General features: G+C 39.5%; 1 protein-coding gene across 8 annotated transcripts in view; it reads left to right on the forward strand.

Moving 5' to 3' along the window:
- Positions 1-18,057, forward strand: part of IQCH (IQ motif containing H) — a 192,281-nt gene that overhangs the window by 88,309 nt on the left and 85,915 nt on the right. For 6 of the 8 annotated variants that reach the window (XM_046009107.1, XM_046009108.1, XM_046009109.1 and 3 more), the window contains 3 exons: positions 3,422-3,973; positions 4,677-4,743; positions 15,295-15,378. In XM_046009107.1, the coding sequence (XP_045865063.1) occupies positions 3,422-3,973; positions 4,677-4,743; positions 15,295-15,378 (703 nt within the window). Of the gene's footprint in view, positions 1-3,421; positions 3,974-4,676; positions 4,744-15,294; positions 15,379-18,057 lie in introns of those variants that run through there. The other 2 variants (XM_046009113.1, XM_046009115.1) reach the window with 1 other exon arrangement.

The raw sequence follows: 18,057 nt of genomic DNA on the forward strand, positions 1-18,057 counted from the left end.
TGGGGAAGGACTAGGAGAGAATGTGGAGGGCAGGACAGAGAGCCATCTCCGCTAGAAGGAAAACCAGTGTTGCTATTGGGTAACATCACGTTGGGCGGACAGCATACCTTAAAACAAAACAAAACAAAAAAACAAAGGGGGAAGGGAGGAGGAGAGGCAGGAAGGAAAGACTAGAAGGAAGGACGAGAAAGAAGGAAGGTAGAAGCAGGGAAAGATGGCAGGCAATTATTTAATTGTCGACAAGTTCATGGAGACAAATAGTAAAGGAAGAATAACAGAAGGAACCGGAATCTGACGCATGGCATGACCTTTAATCAGGGCTCTTCTTCCTAGCAGGCTGTGAAGCAGCTTTGTCTTTACCTGCCCAATGGATCCCACAATGCTGATGCACTGCTTTAATTTGGAAAGGCTTTCTCTTGAGACACATGTCTTTTCCAGCTCGAAGTATGAAGTGCTCCCAAGTGTGGCATTCTCTGTGACAGATGTACTACAGTGATGCTTGAGCTGACTCCAAACCCATAGCTTCCCCGTGCCTGAGTGGTCTAGTTGATGTCCAAGAGTGTGTTTCCTTTGAGAACAGGTCTTTACCGGAGTATCATCCAAGAAGGTAGGGAGGTATAATCCCTTTGTTCGGAAACGGCCACGGTTAAACCCTGGAAGCGCACTCCCGGGGCAGGGCTATTCTTTCCAAAGATCTGAAAGGCATTTGCTGCAGTACACGGATGCCCTAATCCTATGCCTTTGGAAGGCACTGCCTGAGAGAGACCTGAGAGCCCTCTCCTTTCGAAATCTTCTCCCAAGGTTGCTCCATTTTCATTGTTGGCCCCAGTAGGAGTCTGTGTAAAGATAAGGCATTCCAAAACGATTTTCACAGCTCCAAGGAAACCAGGTTCCCCAGCAGACCTCCCGTCTGGGGCTGCACTTCTTTTTTTTAAAGATTTTATTTATTTATTTGACAGACAGAGATCATAAGTAGGCAGAGAAGCAGGCAGAGAAAGAGGAGGAAGCAGGCTCCCTGCTGAGCAGAGAGCTCGATGTGGGGCTCCATCCCAGGACCCTGGGATCATGACCTGAGCCCAGGACCCTGGGATCATGACCTGAGCCCAGGACCCTGGGATCATGACCTGAGCCCAGGACCCTGGGATCATGACCTGAGCCCAAGGCAGAGGCTTTAACCCTCTGAGCCACCCAGGCGCCCCCTGGGGCTACACTTCTTAATGAAATCTCAGGGTCTTGTCAACAGGATCTTACACGTGACCAGCAGGACCAGCCAGAGGCAGACACGTCCATCTGTGATGACTGTACGTGTCTGTTCCTCACTCATGAAGTCTGGTCATTCTACTCAATTCTAATTCTCGATTTCTAATTCTCTGAATTCTAATGATGACGGGAAGCCACCACCAGACTCCATTCTGGAAAGAGGCAGAAATGTAGCCACAGGCCATTTCTGTTGGGACAAGAGCCGCTTATCTTCCACCAGCTGTGGCTCCTGATGTCTGCTACAGGAGGCATTACTTCTCCAACTCTTTTGCCCATCCAGAGGAAGGAACTCGTCTTCATCCACAGTTTGCATCCTCTCTTGCTGCCTCGAGAAGATCAGAAAGGGTGAGAGTCTTGGCAAGAAGGCTTTTTCCATCATTCCTATGCCTGTAACAACTCTGAAGAGTAGGAAAAAGCTCACTGCTGTTGAAAGTCAGCCTCTGAAATTCAGGAAATTCCCCCTCTTGGACTTAACACTTGCTTTTCCACATTTTTACTTGAGAAGACAGTCTAACTATTCCATAGCCTGGAGCCTGACAAAAGAAAAAGAATTAGAAGGTTTTCTTTTCTTTATCTAAAAAAAAATAATAAATTGTGATTACTTACTGTTCTTTCATTATAAATCATCTCTCAGCTTACTTTTCTTTTAGATAGCTTTCTGTCTTGAATTTGTTAATGAATGTCAGGTAATACTTGTTTAATAAAGACAAACCATGAACAATCGAACAGTAATACTCAATACAGTCCTGTGGCACAGTAGTTATTGATTAATTACTTGGGCCCTTTTCTTTGAGTTCTCTGAAAACTCTTCAAAATGCAGAGAGTAATATAATCCTACAATTTGATAAAGATGGGCTTATACATCTGTAAATGTTGACATATTGAAGACAATCTGTTCTTTAAATCCCTAAGCAAGAAGCAATCAGCACAGTAAGTTGATACCTGCCTTACAGAAGAGAAGGTGGGGGGTATGAAACATCTATGCTCTCCCGGTACCCCAGGCCATTAGGAATATTTAGACCATGGGGCAGAGTGTCTATTTTTCTAGTGCAACAAGTTTCAATGATGAAATGTAGTGATTTCACGTTGGACACAGACATAACACAATTTCCTTCTCTATTTTTTTTTAAAGATTTTATTTATTTATTTGACAGAGAGAGAGATCACAAGTAGGCAGAGAGGCAGGCAGAGAGAGAGGAGGAAGCAGGCTCCCTGCGGAGCAGAGAGCCCGATGCGGGGTTCCATCCCAGGACCCTGAGATCATGACCTGAGCCGAAGGCAGCGGCTTAATCCACTGAGCCACCCAGGCGCCCCTTTCCTTCTCTATTTTTAAAGGGATATGTGAGACCTATATTGTTGTTGTCATCCAAACCTCTTCTGATTTTATTTTTAAGTCACACTCATTCCATTCTTTTTCATGCAGAAAAGTACAAGGAAGAAAACTGCCCATCATCCCCTTCTTAGAGAACCTTCTTGACATTTAAAAATTAATGCAATGTTTATATGTCTTAAAATTTCAATCATAGAAGCAAAATGAAAAAGCCAATGCTGCTTTAGTTTTTTTCATTATGAGATTTCAAGAGAAACCTAGAGAGGCAAGAGTGATCACACATGATATAACGCTCCTTGTAAAAATCACTCTTGGATATTAACAGAAGGTGGCAGAAGAACTGGAAACTGATGGCCTCTTAGAACAGATAGGACAGCTTTGATGAGCATATCGGAAGTTACCACACAGACTGCAAAGAAAGATGTCACCATTTTTCAGGACTGGTGGATAACTTATAAATGAATGAGAAGGCAACGACATGTTTCCGTACATGCATGTGTAAAAAGTAGATCATAGAGATGATGGGGTCAGCTGCACATAGCAGAGTAAACTTTTATACGATCAGTGTCCTTGATCGATTTTATAATACTTTTATAGAAAAGATAATAGCTTTGAGTGACCTCTAAGCTATTCTTCTGGTGATGAGTTTCATGATATATACTAGCCAGACCCATCATTGGGAACAATTATGCCATGTATGTAAGTCAAAACTGGGATACATATTTTCCCAGCATCGGGTCATAAATGACAATGTGATAGTGCCTATCTTGACCACTCATTTAAAATAGATTGCAATCCTATTTCATCTCTCGTGACACTTTCCTTTCACAGATCATGAAAGTCACAACACCTTCGAGAACTGTGAAATCGCCATGGGATTATGACTTTTTTATTTATAATGGTGTCATAGACAAGGCAGCCCCAGACTTCTTAGCATTCAAGGAACATTTTAATTTATCTTGGGGAAGTATTTTTTCTCTCTTGGAACACATCGAGAAGTTTCTCAGGGACTATGCAATACCAGAAGTTAAAATAAAAGGGAACAATTTGGTAGCCTTCCTTCCAGAGTTTGAGCTGAAGAATAAACTTACCAGATACGACTTTCTCACACTGTTAGAGAACCCACTTCATATCCAGATGATGTTAAATCTTCCGGGGCAAAGATACAAGGGCCAAGATGGAAGGTCAGAGGCTGCCAACAAGATCCAAGCCACATGGAAATGTTTCAGAGCAAGAAAATTATTCCTCTTGTATCGCCAGCAGAAGTGGGCATCAGGTGTGATTTCCATTGCGTGGCTCTTACATTGCCACAAGACCCGAGTGAAGAAGATCCTGAAGGAATCACGTGAGAGACACCTGGAGAATTTCCGTATTCGAGCCAAGGTACACAAGGCTGCCAGCTGTTAAGGCAGACCTCTTTTTCTAAACATTTCTTGCTTGAGCGAATGCAATAAGTTGTCTCTTTATCTTCCCTTTCTCTCTCCAGCTACCCTCCTCGTCAACCTCTCTCGTCTTCCACTCTTCTCCACGTAGGATGCATAAACCCTACATGTGTTTGTACATCATATTTTAACCCTAATCAGGAATCTGGCTTTTGCACCTGTAAAATCTATTGCAATTTTTTCTATACGAAAAAAAAGTCCCTTCACTTTGTTGATGGCCGTTCTGTCGGAAAATCAATGTTTTAACTGCACTACCTTTTCTCCCTATATATACCTTCTGGCACTTTAATTTGCTTGGAAAAAAAAAATCCTCTCTTGTCTACATTGCTGTCACCACTTTGTCAGAAAGTATTTAAGTTTGCAGACAGCCTTTTAATTAGTGCTCACAATTTCATTTATGTTTGCTTTCTCTTTTTTTCATTCATATTCTGTTAATTAAGTGAGCTGCCTCTAATCTTCCCCTGCCAGTAGCATCATGTAGCCACCTAATTAAATTAATTGGGGAAGATGTTTTAAGTATGTAATTAAATCAATTAATATAATTTATGCCTGGCTTAACTGTACAGTGGAAAAACAGCTGAAGTTTGACTAGATGAATCCACTACAGCTTCCTGTCACTGATCAATGCTCTTCTTGATTTTTAGCATCTGGCAGCCAACTGGAATCGCATCAGGACCTCCAGGAGGACTATTATCCATATCCCATCATTAGGTATAACACTTTTGCCTGCAAATCTATCAGCAACCTCTATTACCCACCACATTATGGCTCCTTGATTGAGTTCAAGGAAGGCCCCTTGTTTTATTCAAATTGGTCTCGGCAGGAAAATGTTCTCGACATGATGAGAGTAATAACACAGGGCCCTCGCTCGAAACGGCGTTTAATTTGGGGATTAAGCAAATAAAGTCATTATGTGGGGGCTGCTATTCAGTGGAGAGGTGATTTGCTGTAATTCGCTTTCATCTGTATGAAATGAACTAAAAAGTTGTATTTTTTCCCCCTGAAATAACAGATAATGTTTTCGATCTTCTTTAATGATAGCAGAACACAGGCTAGCGTGTGTTGTTGCTGTTACGCCAATAAGCCAGGATATTGCTTGTACACTGTTTTTAATCAAATGTGCAGTCAAAATGATAAGCTACATTCTCTGAAATTATTTAGTTCTAATTACGAGCAGATGGGATGCTTTATTTGCACCTAGGGCGCCTGAGCAAAAGGAAATGCTGTGTGAACAAGAATAATTAAGAAGTTGAATAGTGTTTTTTGCGCTTAAATAATCTGCAGTTTCATGTTAATTAGCACTAATGTAATTATTTAATTACATTTATGAATTGGGGAACTTAAAAGCTGTTGTCTGCAACACAGTAGTAAAATAGGTATGCCAAAATGACATTGGGGATTTTGGAAGTCTGCACCGGAAGTTCCTTTGAAACATGAGCTGCTGTCAAAATATGTGGGGTTGTTGGCTTGCTTATTTGTTTCGTTTTGTTTTGCTTTTTAATCTACCTAGTGTGCTAAAAATTTCCTGGGTGAGACCAAATTTCCCAAGCTGACTTGGTAGTTTTGACAAACAGCAAAACTCATCAAATCTTCATATTACATACTGGCTCTTTGTTAAGGCTTCTAAAGGAGAGCAACGCATTAAGCGATCTATCGTAATAGAATTCTAGATCGTGTCCGTCCATGAGTGTACGTGTTTGTGTCCTCATGTATAGTATAGAACATAACACATTTAAACAGTAATATGAAAAATAAAATAAACCAACATTAAAATTACTATATATAATTATCTTTTACATTAGTAAAATAGTAGTAGTAATAAAGTAATGAGAACTTTCCTAGAATCTAGAGCGCTTACAGAAAAGCTAAGAAAACATGTCAGAGCTGCATAGAACTTTTTCGTTTGGGTATTTTTATAGCTCACAGAAGAAATTAGTTCCTTCTTAGGATGTAAGTGAGGTAAGACAGATCTGAATTTCATTCCAGCTTGGGCTTTTGTTTTGGTGGGACTAGTTTTACACACAAAATTAGTTCACACTCAGAAATTGCACTTGTAATTGATTACAACCAGAGAGGCTAATTGCAGACACAATTAACAGAGTCAGTCCCTTGGAATAAGGTGCAGGAGCCTTTTGCTTCTGCAACTAATCGTGGCCCTGACCTGGTATTACGTGGGAAATTTTGTTTTGTGTTCTCTATTTCATTCAAAGCTAGAAATAGAACAAGACCCCCCACTTTGCAATGTTGACAGCACCAAAGTATCACAGGCACAATTTCCACAAACTCCTTCCTTCCACCTGTCACCCTTTAAAACCCCAGTTCAGTCAGCCATGCAGAACCATCTGATAGAAAAGAGCCTTTGTCCCAAGAGGTAAAATTTTGAAAATAACAGTAATCTAAACTGGGTAATAAAAAATAATTTTAAGTGAAAATGTTTTAAGATTCCGAAAAAGTTTGCTGGATATAGATTAGGTAGAAAAAATAACCTGGTCAAAAACTAGAATTGTAGGGGCACCTGGGTGGCTCAGCCATTAAGCGTCTGGCTTTGGTTCAGGTCATGATCCCAGGGTCCTGGGACTGAGCCCCACATCGGGCTCCCAGATGGGAGGGGTGCATGTTTCTCCCTCTCCTATTCTCCCTGTTCGTGTTTCCTCTCTTGCTGTGTCTGTCTCCGTCAAATAAATAAATAAAAAGGGGGGGGGACTAGAATTGCATTATTTTAGATCTGATATTAAAACTAATTTTCTTCTAAAATACATATTCTTGGTTTAAATAAACACATAATAAATCTGAAAGTCTTCCCTATTATAGTAATTTTTGTTTATTAACAACGTAATAACCCATTTTAAAGAAAAATTGCTAATCATGTATCTTCCAAGAGATAAGACCAAGCATATATATTTTTCTCAACTGACCATTTTAAAAGCCCAATTACACATTTTCACAAGAGAACAATATGTGGGCTCTGATGAAATAGTATTTGTTTCTATAATCTATGCTCTAGGTTTTATACAAAGACCTGTGGCTATTCAATTAGGTTTAGGTTTAAATCACGTTAACCTGTCACCTCATACTTATTCCACAAACATAATTCTCAAACCGTAACTTTCTCTAAAAAAATGATTGTTATACCTTTCTTGTGTGCACCACTTTTTCTGTGAATTCTTAAAGATTTTAGGTAGACACAACGTGGCTACTTTGTCTCCTGCATTAGGGACTTACCTACACAATTCATGAAAACGAAAGTAGATAAAAGCAAAGCCCTTTTTTTTTCTCTAAACACATGCCCCCACCCCAATCTATTCAATATAGTAATTTTATTTTCAGAGTTAAGAGGGATTCACTAATCAAAATCAGTAGGTAGGCATGTAAGGTTCAGGAAGGCATTTAATGCAAATTACAGCCTTGTCCTCTTTTTCTCTTTCTACAGGAGATTTGCAATCAATTCTGGTGTAGAATTAGCCCTAGAAATAATTACATCTTGTCGCTAGCCAATTAGGGCTGCACTAACTTGTTTGAACCCTAAAAACGAAATATTAGTAGTGATAACTGTTCGCTCTCTTGCAGTTATGCGCATTTGGTTCTTTGTTTATGCAGTCTTGCACACACGAGAATAATTGCATTCTCCAAACTGACAATCACATTGTCACAGTAACATTTTCAGTAATGCCTTTGACCACAAAATATTTATCATGTATTTTCAAGTCTATGGCTTACAATATGAACATTAAGACAATTACCCACTGCAGAGTAACCTCTCTGAAAGGAGGAATGATACAACTTGATTGGCTGTTCCACATTTGGGGTAGTATTCCTAGATGTAACAAAGTTTTAGCTATTTTTAACAAACAGGAGAGGTGGGATGCTGTTAAGTGTCCAAAGGAACGGATCAGCCTTGCAATTTCATAAGATGATTAGAAAAAAAAAAAAAAAAAAAAAGCTCATCCTTTCCAGGGTATATAGGATAATCTCTTAATTGGATATTAGATATTTTTATCATTTTTATTAATGAAATAGAATAACATAACAAAATAATCTACTACAGCTCATAGCAGGAATAGAATACTAGGATGTATTTTAAGCAAAATCTATCCATCAAATAAGAAAGAACTGCAACAAAGAATCCTAATTCCTCTAGAAAAATCAGAAGTCTAAATAAAACCTAGGAACTAATTCTGTTTCTCTGGCCAAGATATTTCCTCCACTTTTTTTTTTTTTTTAAGATTTTATTTATTTGACAGACAGAAATCACAAGTCGGCAGAGAGGCAGGCAGAGAGAGAGGAGGAAGCAGGCTCCTGCCAAGCAGAGAGCCCGATGTGGGGCTCGATCCCAGGACCCTGAGATCATGACCTGAGCCGAAGGCAGAGGCTTTAACCCACTGAGCCACCCAGGCGCCCCTATTTCCTCCACTTTTAATTTAACCCCTGTGCTTCTTTATTACAGTGTGTCATTTGGTGCTGCACTTAAACTCAGTGGCATTTTAAAATATATTGACATTAAATGAGATGGGCCAAGTCTGGGACTCTGAGGCTGTGAAGGTATATGAAGCACTGCCAGCCAATTAAACCCCCAGCGATGAGTTTCCTCTCTCACTTCTCATCCTCTTTTAAAACAAAAATAAGGAATTATTGAGGTGGGATTTTCTCTTTTCTCCATGTAATCTTTTACCTTATTGCCAATTGATTTCAGGGCTAAAAAGAATCTATATAGTTCAGTTTCATTTTTTCCCCCTCTGTGCATTATTTCAGCAAATTATCCTTGGAGCAAACACCATTAATGGGTTCCAAGATACTCCCTTCCGTAAAGCTATGGATTCTGTTGCTGTGAGGGTTATGAAAAAACAACACTTTTCTGCTGCTCTGGACTGTCATGGAGGCCTTAAAGATAGGAAAACTTACTTTTGTGTACAACTGACCCTATCCCAAATGTTCATGAGACAGCAGCTCCTTAACCCCCCTCCCTTCTTTGGAAAGATAAGAACCAGATGTCACCTCCCTTTGTGAACAGGGGCAGGGTAGAGGACCACAGCCAAGAATGTTATCTCTGAAATCATATTCTTACTGTGCCTCCAAGCAGACTGACATCTTTCTACTTCCTCATTTTTGACTTGTCAACTCAAAGACACAATAGACTTTGTTCTCAGAGCTAAGAAATTGGGACTTCCAATCAATTCTTCATGGTCTTCGGCACGTATTTTGGCAAACAGCTACGGAATCCACAGTTCAGCTATGGCATTGCTACACTAGATCCTTGAGAGTGATGGATGGCCAAGATCTCCCAGATATATATCTCCGAAAATATATCCATCCTTTGAGATCAGAAACAAAGTGCACTTAAACTTTCCAATTCCTGTACAGCCTGAATTAAAATGAAAACACCCTGTATTTATCGATGTTATATTCATCCAAGTAATTCAAGTCAACACTCCTTCATTGGTTAGACCAGAGTTGGCCCCATGACCCTGTATTAAATTACACAGTTAGCCTTGAGCTATCTAGTGTTGCACCACGAAGTACAGAAGCAGCATTGAACACCAGCTCATGAGCTCTTCATGAAATGGATTAGTATTAGGATATGGTATAAAAAGAGTCTTGCATGTGCTAAGATAAAACTATACTTTGTCATCACCTTCGTTGTCATAAAAAATATTAAAATGTTTGTTCAGCAGTTCTCAGACTTACAAATGTAACAACTACAGAGAACCCTGATAAGCATTATTTCCATAGGTTATATCTATCAATATATGCTATATTAGAAACTAAAACTGAGAAACTTTAAAAAAATATTTAATTTACTTAAAAACAACAACAATGGGGCACCTGCATGGCTCAGTTGGTTAAGTGTCAGCCTTAAGCTCGGGTCATGATCCCAGAGTCCTGGGATCCAGTTCCCCCGTGGGCTCCCCGCTCATCAGGGAACCTGCTTCTCCCTCTCCTGTTCCCCCTGCTTATACTCTCTCTTTGTCAAATAAATAAAATAAAATCTAAAATAACACTAATAAATCTGCCAATGTAACATAAATAACATATTTTGCTAAAAAAAAATTTATCTTCCCAAACAAAAAAATTTAATGAAAAGAGTTGCATTGGTTTACAAGTTTGCAAATCTCTTAATAGAACATGGTTGGATTCTCATATCTATTTCTGTATTCAATCTGTTGCAATATGTTGTTTTGATTGAAACATATGAAGAAAACCTGGCCCTACACAGATAATATTTGGAAAAGGGAAGACTGTTTTATACATTTTATAGCCTTTTCAGACAATTGTGTATATTCTTCTTTGGTTTTATACCAAAACTCAACAGTGGATGGGAATTCTTATGTTAGCTACAATGTGGAATTTGCAATCCTATCAATAATTTCTTTTTGCACTTTATGAAAAAGTCAACTATCATCTTAATATTATTTTGAAAATAGTTTTGACCTTCCAGACTCCCTGAAAGGGTCTCAGGACCTTTCACAGTCTCTAGACCATGCTTTGAGAGTCACTGGCCTTAGCTGCATACAATGTTGGGCCGGCTGCTGATAGTTCCAACAAGAGTTCCAACAAGAGAAAAGCTCCAACAAAATTCTCTCTTCCCCCCCCTCTTTTTAAGATTTATTTATGAGAGAGAGAGAGTGTGTGTGAGTGGAGGGAGGGAGAAAATCCCAAGTAGACTCCCCGAGGAGTGAGTGTAGGGCCCAAAGCAGAGCTCCATCTTACAACCCTGAGATCACGACCTGAGCTGACACCAAGAGCTGGGCGCTTAACTGACTGCACCACCCAGGCACCCCAAGTCTTCACTCTTTCCAGAACCACACAGAATCCATTTGGCCAGTTTAGTTTGGGAATGTTTTCAACAGTCAACAAACACTTAAGCACCTCCTGTGTTTTCTACATCCACATCACAAAATTCCCTAATCCCCATCTGCAGATTCCCCACCCCCCCCAAACAATGCTCAGTTTTATTTTCATCAGACCGGCAGTGGGTATACTACCTACACACAGAAAGAACTCAGACAGGTGTCTCTCTTACTGCATCTTAATATTTTATCTCAGTAGCTTGTGCTTTCACAGTTGTACAAGTAATTAAAGCCTGGGTATAATCATAATGCCTCGATCACATTTATCTGATGACTGCAGTATGCTGACAGGCAATCAATTGTGACATAAGTCATATGCACCCTGAAAAATTTTTATGATTAGAGTACCAAAGTTGGCTAACATTAACTTTTTTATGAACTGGAGTAATTCAAGACCGCCTCTATAACAATGTCACTTGGCTCAGCTTGTATCCGTCCAGTATGCTTTTGTGAATGGAAGAGAAAGGGAAGGAGTGACTGACGGCTCCTGCTATTGTCACCCGGTGTCAGCCCCTTAGGAGTGTGTGATGCATGTGACTATCACACAGCACGTGTTTCAAAATGGGGAAAAGGTTGAGAACTACTGAGGCCTGGTTGACCATCTTAGACCAGGGTGATCAGAGAAATGACCAGTACTTGGTACCCAGAAGTCCATTGTTAACCTCTTCTCTGTCTTAGGTCCCCTGTAAGCAATAGGACTAGGGGACAAAAGGAACTAGAAATAAGCACAGGGTGATGAGCAGTCTGTTCCAGAATATGTGCTCTAACACAACAGCAGGGGCGTGTCACATGCCAGCCCCAAGGAGGCACAGTCGCTGAGCATGGCCTTGCTCGTGGGTTTCTGGGGTTTCTGGAAGGAAAGGCCAATCCCAGCAGAGCGAAACTGAGTTTCCTGGGGCCAAAGAGGCAATTAGCATCATCTGATACGAGTTTGCATGGGAGTGGAGGTAGGGCTGAGAGAGGAGACAAACGCACAGACGAAGGTGGAGGAATGATAACCAGTAACCACTGGTGAGTATCCTTGGCTTGGCAGAACACCAAAGGTAGTTGGATCACTTCACAGAGGAATCTCTCAAGCATCCTTCCTTTAATGTGAAGCAGAGATGATAACATTTTAAGAAACGACAGAACACTCTATCAAAGGAGAAATATTTTCACATGTGACGGGGATGGCCATAAGGAAAATGGTTGGGTCCCTCTCTCAAGTGATAAGGAAGAAAGAGTGCCCCATTATGCCAGTGCTGTTTTCTTCTAGGCTGAGGAGGACCTAGAAAAAGCCACAGGTCCCCTCACCATTTTTTAAATTCCCACAAATTCTCCAGATCAGAGAACCCATTGTATAAAAGTTGAAAGGAGAAGATGGAAGGTAGGCATTGTATCTATTTTCTATTGCCCTTTAACAAGTTCCCACAAGCTTAGTGGCTTAAACAACAAAAATGTATTACCTTAGAGCAATAATTCTGGAGTTCAGAAGTCTGAGAGGGGCTAAAATCAAGGGGTCAGCAGGATTGCACTCCTTTCCAGAAATTCCAGGGGAGAATCATTTCTTTACCCCTTCCAGGTTCTAGAAGCTGCCCACAAAGGCATGAATGAAGAGAGCCGTTGGCCCCCTTTCTCCATCTTTAAAGCCAGCAACAAGCATCTCTGTGTGCCGTTCTTCTATGGTCACACCTTCTCTAACTCTCTCCTCTCCTGCCTCCCTCTTCCACTTTTAAGGCCTAGTCATTAGACTGGGTCTAGCCAAATAATCCAAGGTAATCCCCCTATTTTAAGGTCAGCCTATTAGCAACCTTAATTCCATTTGCAACTTTATTTTCCCTTTGCCATGTAACCTAAGGTATTTGCAGGTTGCAGGGATGAGGACATGGGCATCTTTGGAGGACCATTATTCTGCCTGCTGCAACAACTGGAAATTAAAGTGAGAAAAGAAGCAGAGGCTCTTTGTCCCTTCTAGAATTCTCTGCTCACATTTATCGAGGCTTGCTTCTCTCTTCTTTGATGCAACCACATTTATGCAAGGGCTAACTACGTCCTATCCGAACTGTATAGTAATTTGTAGGTTTATGTGATCTTGGACAAGAGACAAGGCACTTACTCTGGTTTTTCTTACCTTCAGCGTGACAGGTTGAAGTAGAATGTGTCTCAAAGCTCCCCCCGTGTTTCTAGCTGACCTTTGAAGTACCTGTGTCTCTATAGATTATATTCCGAAGTATGATAGTGCATTTCCACTAGGCAGGTCTGCTGAGTCCCCCAAGGCCACAACATCCTTGCCGATAGCTTATGTTCAAGTCGCTATTGGATTTAATGTAGGTACGGCCAGCACTGATGAGCGTCTTTTCATCTGGGAGTCAACACATAACTTTTTGGGTGTACGAAACATCATGAATCTGACTTTAAAAAAAAATGGACTCCCAACGTCTGCTCTGCTGAGGCAACATTCACTGCGTTGTATCTTGTCCATGTAGAATGGTCTGTTGCTTGTCACAGGATTTGTTGTTGTTATGGGCTTTGGAAGCACACATACCCCATAACATTAAAATACCTTATGTTTGCACAGCACTTTAGAGTTTACAAAATGTCTTCGTATCTGTTACTTCGTGTGATCTTCTATAACAGTGTTCTGAGATGGCTAACATTCAGTTCTTTGAAATGGGTGTATTTGTAGGGTTAACCCAGTAACCATGTCATAATACCACATAGACATTTTATATGCATCCTTGATCAGTGGTAACAGAGGTACCAAGTAATTTGTTGGAAAACTGACCTCCAGCAATTGATTGAAACACAGACTTACTCAACATGCGGCCACAAAGTGATCAGACATCCTTTATATTTTAAATTGGACATCATCTTAATGAGACATCTCTCCCACCGCCTTTTATCTTTACTTTTGAAAGGAAATGCATCCGTGCAATGTTCTCTGGCATTTTTCTTAATCATACTTTATTCTTTAGGCATTTTTCCTGCCTTATAGTTTGGATATAGAAGTTATTCACAAGACATCTTCCTAAACATTTATCTGAATATAGATAGAATGAGACACACGCAAAATCCTAAGCGTGCCAGTTCTGTGATCACACGTCAAGATGGCATTGTTTGCAGCAGTCTACACTACCTTTCATATGTGGAACGTTTCCCCAAACTACTTTAGAAATTAATAATTTTTCAAAAATAACTCGAACAAGTTATTTGTCCTTTGGCCTCTGCAGTTCTTAAGTTCATCTGCATAAAGCAAAAGGGAGACTTTAAGATGAATTGTAAGCTCATTTAATTTCCAGACCACGTCTAGTTTTTAAACACTGACATCAAAGCAAAGAGCCAATTATCAGAGTGCATTTGATCTGAAGCCCTGTTGCATGAATTGCTATAGTTTTCCTTATGCTGAAAAGGAAATCTCTGTCACATCTCAGAGATGTAATATTGAAAATCACTTTATCTATAGCAGTTTAACTTGAAACATGTGTTTGGGCTCACTAACCACAAGGAGGCATTGAAGCATCTCTTCAAAATGTGAAAAGCAATTTTACTTTAAAAAAAAAAAAAAAGTTGTACCAACAGTTGCTGAATTTCACATAAGCAATTATACCTGCTTGTGAGTGTGCATGCCTTTTAAGTTCATGTTCTGATCCACTTTTTTTTTTTTTAACCCCTGACATACCAGCAGGAAGAGTTGCCGCTGTTGCTTCTTTTAGTTTTGGACAAGAGTAATCCAGAAGCGTTTTTCCTTCTGCTCTGTTTCCCGTGGACATGAAGACAAACCGCAGGACTTCTATCAGTACGGACAAAGTAGCTGCATTGACCTTTATTGCCTTTTAAAGGTTAAATTTCTTTTGACTGTGTGAGCAGAAGTGCATTTCTTTAGTATTCGGAATTACGTAAATACATATTCCTGACAGCAAGGGGTTTCTCTGAAATCTGTGTGTCAGTTTAGAATGATTCTGGGGACACATCTTCAAAATGCCACACAGGAAGCATAAGTTAAAAGAGCCAACACCGTTGTGTGTGTGTGTGTGTGTGTGTGTGTGTGTAACTCCGAGCATAATTTTCTTCAATGTTGTTTTGTTTTTTTTTGGTTTTTTTTTTAAATTTTTTTTTCTTCAATGTTGTTTTGAACCTTCGTGTTCTATGTCAGACATTGTCCCCATGTTTTTATAATCTTGGTTCCCAGTGATTTTGCTGGCATTGGAAAATACGAACTCTTCTTTTGCAGAATATGCTGCTTCGCAAATCTTCCAGAATAATGCTTAATCCCCTGAGAAGCAAGGACCTCTTTCTTAGGAGTTAGACTGTGTCTTCAAGATGCTTCAGAGAAAATGCTTTCCTAGAAGTGTGGACTGTGACCCCCGGAAATCCTAGTGTGCCATTTTGCCACGCTGACTTGCTCTTTCTGCGTTTTGACACCTTGTTTGCCTTTTAGGATATTCTCTGCCTGTGCGACAAAATATTGACGACTTCAACACACTGCAGAATACGCAGCTGGGGAGGCTGTGTGACATCTTAGGTACAGTAAATACTTACACACGGGTGACTCTTTGGAATGTTTTTCAGAGGCTATGGATAAAAATGATGAATTTTTGCTTATTTTTTTCCCCTGCAAGGAAGAAGTGTGGATTTCTAATCTACTGGCAGGGCAATTAAACGTTTCGTTTTAAAGAACAGATTTATAGTGGCATTGACTTGAATTTTTTAAAAAATGACATTTTTAACTAATTTATTTGGGTTATTTTTTTCCCAAATTCTAAGGATTTCTCTCCTATGGCCCCAAATCCTCTTCATTTCCTGACTCCAGCAGTGAGGGGAGCCAATATTTTATTATCTGTGTCAATATTGTTGATTATGTTATCTGGGGAATAAGTGGAAGGTGGTATCAGAAATGAAAGCATTGTTTTCATTATAAGACTAAGAGGGATGTGAAGATAGAATTTTTTTAAAGAAGCTCTTATTTAAATGTATATCATCTAATTATTAAAAAACAGAAAGTGCCTAGTAGAGGGAATTCTTAGAAATATAGACCTCAGGTGGGAGATACAGCCTCATAAAGGTCAGGCTCTGATACTGGCTTGGTCAGTTCTAAATCAGACACCAACCTGGGCCAGGTAAGAACACAGTAATGCCCTGGTTGGCGCTATTTAAGACTAAGGTTCAGGTTAGACTTCAACACAAGGTCTCAAAGGCTAAGCACTAATACTAAATCAGTTTAGAAGGATGGGCCAGAAATTCAGGGTAAACAAAAACTGGGTTTTTATTAGTTACCAAATAAGAAATTCTTTGTTTTGCCGAAATATCATCGCTATGGCCCTTATTTAAGCAAAACAAGGAAGAATTTTAAATTCTCAAATATGACCAACTCTGCTGGCTCCCTGGAATGACATACTTTTACATGATTCATATATATTTCAACATCATTATTATTTTATAAATGCCATTTGGTAACAAAAATACATCAGTACTAGAAATTTACAGTGTCCTGAAATAATAATAGTGTAATTGCTTTAATCTATTATGTAGGCACTAATATTGTTTTTCAGTGTTACAAAAAAATTTTTTTTAATGACTTGAGATTGATTTGTTAGTGCTGAGCTATTTCAACTAAAAACTGACTGGGTGGAAACCACTGAAGTGCAGCAGAGGGCAGACTTTGCTCTAATTTATTTGAATTAATTTTTTTCTTTAGCTTTTTATATACCCTTCTATATATAGCACAAACCATCACCAAAAAATTTCTTTACAAAAGAGTCTCATTATTAGAAAACACTTGAAAGGATGAAGCTTCTATTTTAAATAATTCAATAATTCAGTCCATGTCTTACCTGCAATGGAAAATTTTGCTAATACGAACATTGCTAAGGGACCATGAACCAAATGCCTTTTTTTGGTATGCTGTCTTCATCATAGAGCTATCCGATCCCAAAATCCCTTCAAGGGGAGTAATGGAAGTTTAGAAACGGTAGTTAGAAGGTAGAAAAAGTACTCGCTTGTGAACTTTTTAAGAATATGAAGAAACTAGCAAAATTAGTAATTTTATATAAGAATAAATGATCGTCTCTTTTTTTATTCCATTGATTCCTAATGAAGTGTGTTGACTTTTTGCTTATTCAGGGGAAACAACGAGAATCTGATTAGGTTGGTAAGACCTGTCATTTGGCCATTGGTGGTGAAGTCAGGGTGTCAGGTGGAGACCCCAATGGCTACTAGTATTTTCAATTCCTAGTTAAGCAAGACAGTGACCATTATTGACTATTGACCAGCACTCAAAGCAATCTTTGTCTTCATATTAATGGCTTTCCAAAATTACCTGTCAATTAATTTTGAACATTTGCCAATACACAAGCAAATACTGGACATCAGTGCTAGTGATATGTATTCCTTTGCCAGAAATGCACAGGGAGGGTGAGATTAGCAAAATGATTTGTTGTCATTTGTAACCTACAAATTGCTTCCCAAGAAAAATTCAGTTTTCTTTAGCTGTGGAGTCTTTATTTTCATTGTTTGGTTTTATGACTTTTTTTTTTTTTTTTTGATACTTAAAAAAAAATCCCAGTTTGGTTTTTAAAACCAAATAAAGGGCAGATCCAAAAGCCACACTGAGGTGAATTTAGGTTGGTTTTGTACAGATCTTCACCATTTAACTGGCTTTTTCGCACTTGAGCGTTTCTCTGAGGTAGAGAAAAATAACACTACCACTACAAAAACAGACATAATGATTCCTTCAGACAGAGAGCTGTGAGGTTCCCTCAGTTTGGTAAGACCCTAGTCTCCTATGGCAAACACAAGGTTTGGGATAAATAATATGGTCATTCAGCAACTGAATACAAGTTACTTACTGTCTCCTCAGTTAATTTATTTTGAGGTGTATGTGGCAAGTTGATTTCAAAATTAAATAGGAGCTGCTTAGATTTTTACCTTTATGGAGCACCTTCTCTGGGCTCAGCATGGGGCTAGTTCGGACGGAGAACACTGTTTCTCCAGGGGGAGGATTTCTCCCACAGCCCACTGATCTCACTGATTGTGTGAGATTTTCTACTTCCCAAATCTCTCCATCCTCCCAAACCCCTTCGGTCAACCACCAGGCCTATACTGAGGGGCTCCTGTGTACTCCTTACTGTACCAGGGCTTGGGGGAATATAGGACAGGGCATACGTCTTGTCTCTAAAGAGTTTGGAGACAGGAGATTAATAGA

Source organism: Meles meles, chromosome 6 (genome assembly GCF_922984935.1).
Source record: "Meles meles chromosome 6, mMelMel3.1 paternal haplotype, whole genome shotgun sequence".
NCBI lineage: Eukaryota > Metazoa > Chordata > Mammalia > Carnivora > Mustelidae > Meles > Meles meles.